Genomic DNA, 6,666 nt, shown 5'->3' with positions numbered 1-6,666 from the left:
TAAGGGGTTAGGGGACAAAAAGGAAAGAAAAAAGAAAAAAAGAAGAAAAACTGACTTCAGATGATTTCTCTATACCAAATAGGGGAATCTTTTTTTTTTTTGCCAGTCCTGGGGCTTGAAACTCAGGGGCTGAGCATTGTCCTCAAGGATAGAGCTCTACCACTTGAGCCACAGCACCTCTTCTGTTTTTTTTTTCCGTGTGTGGTACTGAAAAATTGAACCCAGATCTTTGGGGTTGATAGGAAAGCACTCTACTACTAAGCCAAACTCCTGGCAGATAGTGGAATCTTTAACTATATAATAGAAACATTGAAGACTGCTAGAGCTACCTACCTCATCTTAAGATAACTTGAAAAGGGTAAACACTCCTAGCCCCACCCCCTTCATTATTCGAAGTACTCAGGGTATTTCTAAATACTTACAGATGAAACCCTAGTACTACTAACAGGCCATTTTCAAGTGCCTAACTCATGTAGCCTTGGCAATTTATCTCAAACTTATATCAGCTCAAAGCCCGAAAAAGTAAAATCTCAAAATTCAAAGCCCCTGAAAGACCAAGTATATTCTCATTAACTCTTCAATTCTTGGCAGGCCATCTAAAGTCATCTTTAAATGTAGTGTATTTTCTCAGTGCCATACATATCAAGACTTAATTGAAGTTTGTAGTTTAAAAAAGTTTTTATTCATTTTGATCAGGAAAAAAAGGACAATCTTAATGCCAACTTGTCACCTACTCATAAAATTTGAACTTACAAGATTCACTACTCTAAAATAACTGCACCTACTAACAACACAACTTGAAATAGATCTCCCTTCCATTCCTTAAGGTTCCATGTAGAAATAAACAATTCCTTACAATAGCCAACATTGTTACTTGGTCATAGCAAAAGAAGGCTGAAGAATTTCAACTTGGTAGCCTAGTAGCAAGTACAAGTATCATTGAAACAAATTTGCAGGGTTCAAAAAAAAGGCAAGTAGGATAAACGTTTAGCCATGTAATATAAGACCCAACTTTTTTCTGTATGTAAACATAAATGTCCATCCTAGCAGCCTATGTGGGAACACAGAAACTCCCAAATCCAACTATACTGAGTAAAACTCAAGTTTGTCAAATGTCCTTTAAAACCTAGAACTTTTAATGCATAAGCTGTAATAACACTCAATCCACTTAGCCCCCCACCAACAAACCCAAGACTTAAGCATCTTAGCCCACGGTTCCTTCCTATATCTGAATATAAATGCTTAATTCATGCACTAAATGTGACACGTGTTGACTTTCCCCAAGAACTCAACACAAGTTAACAAGCTCCTCAAAATGCCCACTTGGAAACATTCTGTTCATCTGCGGGTGGCCGTGCCGTGTGATTTATCAACAAGAGGACAACTAATCATTCTGTCAGTACTCCCAATCTGCTGACCAAACTACAATGAACAATTTCATATGTATCTGTTTTCCTCAACTTGATCTGGATTCCTTTCCTAATTATAATGTCATGGTGTTGACTAGCAAATTTTCTCTAGCAGACCACTGGTTACTCAAAACAGTTTTTTTTTTAATGTGTGGTTTGCCTGAGTTATGGACAAATTGCTGCTAAAAACTTTTTAGGGGAGTGCTAGGCACTCAGGTATAGCCTTACCTTGTCATTCTCTTTAAGAATGCAACCCAAAGGTCTACTGCAAAACTTCTAACCACACTACTGTAACTTAAACACACACACAAAAAAAAACAAATAGGGATTGGAGCAACACCGTGGCTATTTATAAAAGACCACAGTTCATTCCTATGGACCAACTTCCTACAAAACAAACTGCCTTAATTATTGCTTCTTTAAAAATATTTTTTTTTTACAGTGCTATGTAGTACCTGACGCAGAAACAATCACATAAGGAAGCATTTATTTGAGGTTTAACATGAAATTGTACAAATAAAAGTTTGTATAAACAAATCCACATTGAGTCATAACACATAGCAAAGGACAAAGAAAAACAAAGAAAACTAACTGGCAGCTATATACAGTTGGACACAATTGTGTCTTATATACTAGAAAGTCTTTACAAAATAATCAGATCAACAGAAGACCAATCTTCAATGTAGTCCTGTAAGATGGGTTTCTTTAGCATCTCCTAAAAACAAAAACAAATTAACAATTAGATTTGTGCAATCCTGACAAGCTTTCAAAGGTCCATTTTCATGAATTGTTTTAAGTCCTCACTTTATAGTTTTCTTCAATAATTAAAGATCACATGCATATTTAGTAGCAAAATGCATTTTGGAAAGCTGAGGAACTCAATGGAATTCCCACATGATATCAAATTCAAATCTACTCAGAAAAGAACCTGGGGAATGCAATCGTCCCATATTCACAGGTTGAACAGATTAAGGCCTACTAGAAACATGTCTAGTAAGCCAAGTAAATAAAATACTATAACAATCATGAATTTCTGACAGGTTTGCTGTATTACAAAAAAATGATGTTTTTGCATATGATCTTTAACTTATATCCCAGATTTAAAAGTTCTTGTTTTGTAGATTTCACTATTAGCTATAAAAAGAAAAAGCAAGCATTAAATCTTAAAGAATGAACACTTAAAATGAGGCTCCACAATTGAAATACAACACTAAACAGAAGACCAAAATGATTAAGCTGTAAAAAGGCATTTTATGTATTTTAACTCCTGTAAAAAACCATTTAAGTTAAGTTTATGACACTTAAATCTCCAAAAAGATTTTTTTTTTTTAAAAAAAGAAGCCAAAGTCTGACGTTTTCCACTTTAATCTTTACGCTGGTACATGAAGTTGGAAGAGACCATACCACAGGACAGCGTTTTCTGGTGTATGCCTTGCGCTCTGCCCGCAACGTGCGACCCCCAGAGATAGACGTGGTCAGGGTGACACACGGCCTGCAATGAAGTTCCCGCTGGCGGGTACAAACAAGGTATAATGTCAGAGTTAGAAGATAACATTCTTGTTTTCCTTAAGTTGTACCCATTTCAGTACTTTACCTGTTAATAGCTCTAAAAAAATTTTAATTATTCCTCTAGATCTTGTGGTACACAAAACAGAAAAACTTTTAAGTTTTTCTGTAATACTAAAAAAGGTGAGATAAGACTTTAAAGTTAAAGATCTATAGACATTTTAGGCAAAACAGACTCATAAAGCAATTAACAAAATTAACAATTAGTAAAAACAGGCTACATAATATTGTTTTTACTTATTTCATTTGTCTATCGATCTTTAAATTAAGACTGTTTTCACTGGTTTCGTGTACTCTTATACACACCTGCTTTCTCTAATGTTCTTCTTTAGTATGGCTGGTAATTATTTTGGTGATTGCCACCACCTCGAGATGCCTTGCCATAAGTGCTCTGTTGACCTATTTTGAAAGAACAAAACGTATTCAGAAAATTAAGACAGTTTCAGATACTGAAAGAAAAAAAAAATTGACACGCTATAGCTAGTATGAACTAGTCACAATAAATTACATGCTGTTAATATAATCATCTTAACTACCATATACTTGAAAAGCTTCTCAACACCTCAGTAATTCAAACTAAGGCCACACAATTTTAGCAAGGAATTCTACTTTAATGTTTAACACCACTGGTTTATGAAGTTAAGATAAATATTCTTACCACTGTAGTCTGCATATCCCTGTCCATATCCATAGTTCCCATAGTTATACCCAGTATAATCATATCCGCCATAGCCACTATAGTTTTGATCACCACCATAGGCACTATTGTAATTTCCATATCCTTGATCATAATAGTTATTAAATCCTTGGTTCCAGTTTTGGCCCTGACCTGAAACAATGCATAATGATTGTTAGGAAATAACTTCTGATCATCAAATCCTAACAAAAAACCCCCAAAGCATTCTTGTCCCTTACTCTGCAAAATTTAAAAGGCAGAACGGACATTGATAATGCAAAAGCTAGCTACCTGTTATTTTCTCGTTAATTCTATCCTATTTTATCAAGTACTAAGTTAATATCACATTTCCCATTAAAGATGAAAATGGGTAGGCTTCGGCTTAAAACAAGGATTCCAAAGGAAATCTACCATGCCATGGTGTGTACATGCAGTGGTGTCATTTTCTAAGCTCATTCCCACCCCCTACAGCAAACTATATTGAGACTGCTTTATGTTTAGCTGTATAAAACTTAAATCAGTTACTTTCTAAGAGTGAAGTCTCACCTCGGCCACGACCCCTATTACCACCTCTGCCTCCAGCTGCAGCACCTCTTCCTCCTTTTTGTTGTTGCTGTTGCTGCCTATATACCTCTTTGGGTTGTGCAACTTTAATCTCACACTACAAGCAAACACAAACAAAATTCTTACTAACATTCTAAGACTTTATTTCTTCTCAAATAGAATGAGATTTTACTCAGGAAATCCTTGAATTTTTCATTTCGTGAAATAAAATTATTTTACCTTCCCAGAACCAATTTGATGATATCTGCTTTCTAATAACTTCTTTACTGGCTCCTCATCTGTATATGTGATAAAACAGAACCCTCTTCTCTCATTTGTTTTTGTATCCATGGGAAGTTCAATATTTTCAATCTGAAATCAAGATGCATAATCAAGATCATCCATTAATAACAAAAAGTTATCTGTCTTAAAATGCTGCACATCCTTTCAAGCAACTTCTGGACAGACAACAGTGCTTTATGACAACTGATAAGCATTTATGTATATATGAGAGTAAACAAAGTATTCATTTAGCACAAGATTACACACAAAAGATGCCACCTGTTAGTAAGTCCAAACGCCAATCACATACAATTTGGGCCAAAAATAAATCAAACGGGCAATTCATATCAGAGAAATTTAAGATAGAGTAACTAAAAACCGCTTAAAACACATAAATCCTATCCCCGTGTGAAGCTTAATTAACTCTACAGAAACTGGACCAGAATGAAAATTTTTATAAATAGAGCAAACAGCCCACCTCTCCAAAAGCTCCAAAATATTCTTTAATTTGTTCTTCAGAAGTATCTGGGCTCAAGCCACCCACAAAAACCTTTTTAGGGGGTTCTTTGCCTTTTAAAGCTTTGGCCCTTTTAGGATCTATCAATTTGCCATCCAGTTTGTGTTCTTTCAGTTCCAAAACCTAGAAGACAAATTTATATACATTGGCAGCAACGTACAAATCCCCAAATATGCAAGAAACACAAACGGAGGCACAAACAAAACACACTCCTACCTTATCAACACTAGCGGCATCTTTGAAAAGCACAAATCCAAATCCTCTTGATCTTCCAGTGACTGGATCTGTTTTAATTGTGCAGTCTACAACTTCCCCAAATCGAGACAAATACTCTGTCAGATCTTTCTTGCTTGTATCCCAGCTCAAGCCTCCAATAAACATTTTACTAGGGATAAGAAATTGCTTTTTTAACATTGGCGTGAAACTAACGGGATTTACACACGAAATCTAAGCTATAGACAGATGGATCACGAATCTCAAAGCTCCACCTAGGTGTTACTTATTCAAACCTCTAGACAAGTGTTTTCCCCAACGCCGTCACCACCTACAACTTTATAAAAATCCCTTAGGGTAATCTGGTGACGATTCTACTCAGATTCCTTTGGGGGGGGGTCAGAAATCTCAACCTTTTTCTACAGTGGCTCCTGGCAATTCAGGCCTACTCTGATCCTCAGCTGTCAAGCCAAGATTCTAGGTACCAGCCGTACCTCCGGGCGCTCAGGCCGCAGTTTGCCCAACTCTCCCGGAAAGCCGGCGGAACAGAGCAGAGAAGACACAATGAAGAGGCCGCAGCCGGGGCCAGCGGCCCCTCCCCCCCGTGGCGCCTGCGCACTCGGGACCGCGACGCCGCCGTCCTCCGCCAACCCCGCCGCGCCCTTCCCCCACCCTCCGCGGGGCTCTCGAGTTCCCCTTCTTCGTCTCCCTTTCCTTTCCCCTCCAGGCTTCGTGGGGCCCGGCGGGCACGCGGAGGGCGGACTCGGGGAGAGAATGGGTGCAGCACGCGGCTCCCGTGGGACCAAGAGCGCGCGCGGTGCGCTTTGGGGGAGCAGGGAAGGGAGAGGAGCGGGGAGAGGCGTGCGGTACCCGTCATCCTGCTGATTCTTGCTCGCGTTGATCTTGGATCCCTCTGCGAATTCCTCTATGTTGCTGTACTCGTTCATGTCCTCCATGGTGGCGGAATGGTCGGCCGAAGGGTGCTGGCGCGTAGTCCGGGCGGCGGCAGCGGCGGCGGCGGCGGAGCGTTGTATGGAGCTAGATTTAAAATGGCGGCGGAAGAGATCCGGGCGCCGCCTGCGCCCTCCCTTTATAGCCGCCCCGCCCGCCAATCGGGAGGGCGGCTGGGCGGTGACGTGGCGCGGAGTCCGCCGCGCCCCCTGCCGGGCGGCACTGGCAGTAAGCGAAGGGAGGAGCGGGGCCGGCTGCCGGGGCGCCCGCGGCCGCCAATGGGAGAGGCTGCGGGAGGCTAGGGGAGCGGGAGCGGAGGGGAACAATGGAGGCGGCGGCACTTGGGACAGCCGAGGCGGGACCTCCATCGCGGCCCTCCTGGTGAGGTTGGGGAGGGGGGGGGGATGCAGAAAACGCAGAGGCGGAGAGGTCGCGCGCGGGGCTGGAGATCCCGAGCACCGCCGTGGCAGGACCACCGACCCGCTGTGTCGCCTGTGTCTCTGGCGTCC

At 40.9% G+C, this 6,666-nt stretch overlaps 1 protein-coding gene across 6 annotated transcripts; it reads right to left on the bottom strand.

The window, feature by feature from the left end:
* Positions 1-1,877: 1,877 nt before the first annotated feature.
* Positions 1,878-6,554, bottom strand: Hnrnpdl (heterogeneous nuclear ribonucleoprotein D like). Of its 6 annotated transcripts, XR_016537378.1 has the most exons (9): positions 6,077-6,554; positions 5,210-5,378; positions 4,955-5,116; positions 4,435-4,566; positions 4,198-4,312; positions 3,634-3,804; positions 3,282-3,374; positions 2,814-2,918; positions 1,878-2,124 (listed from the first exon to the last, which is right to left on the bottom strand). XR_016537378.1 is itself a non-coding variant. In XM_090343340.1 (8 exons), exons 1-7 carry the CDS (start codon positions 6,523-6,525, stop codon positions 3,304-3,306), a joined length of 1,269 nt encoding a protein of 422 aa, XP_090199466.1. In that variant the 5' UTR covers positions 6,526-6,554; the 3' UTR covers positions 1,878-2,918; positions 3,282-3,303. The 6 variants fall into 6 exon arrangements, 5 of the variants coding, with proteins under 5 accessions (XP_090199466.1, XP_090199469.1, XP_090199471.1 ...); XM_090343340.1 differs by having other exon boundaries at positions 1,878-2,918; XM_090343343.1 differs by lacking the exon at positions 2,814-2,918 and having other exon boundaries at positions 6,077-6,540.
* Between the last annotated feature and the right edge of the window lie 112 nt (positions 6,555-6,666).

Source organism: Megascapheus bottae, chromosome 13, assembly GCF_031878675.1.
Source record: "Megascapheus bottae isolate mThoBot1 chromosome 13, mThoBot2.hap1, whole genome shotgun sequence".
NCBI classification, from domain to species: Eukaryota; Metazoa; Chordata; class Mammalia; order Rodentia; family Geomyidae; genus Megascapheus; species Megascapheus bottae.
This window is presented reverse-complemented; position numbering and strand designations above follow the sequence as displayed.

Bases quoted from the DNA above. Each gene is read 5' to 3' on its own strand.
- Hnrnpdl (XM_090343340.1), bottom strand. From the start codon at position 6,525: ATGGAGGTCCCGCCTCGGCTGTCCCAAGTGCCGCCGCCTCCATTGTTC. The intron at 5,117-5,209 runs GTAGGAGTGTGT...TTTGTCTTCTAG, and splicing joins ATGCCGCTAGTGTTGATAAG to GTTTTGGAACTGAAAGAACA. The intron at 4,313-4,434 runs GTAAAATAATTT...GTTTGCTTGTAG, and splicing joins ATCAAATTGGTTCTGGGAAG to TGTGAGATTAAAGTTGCACA.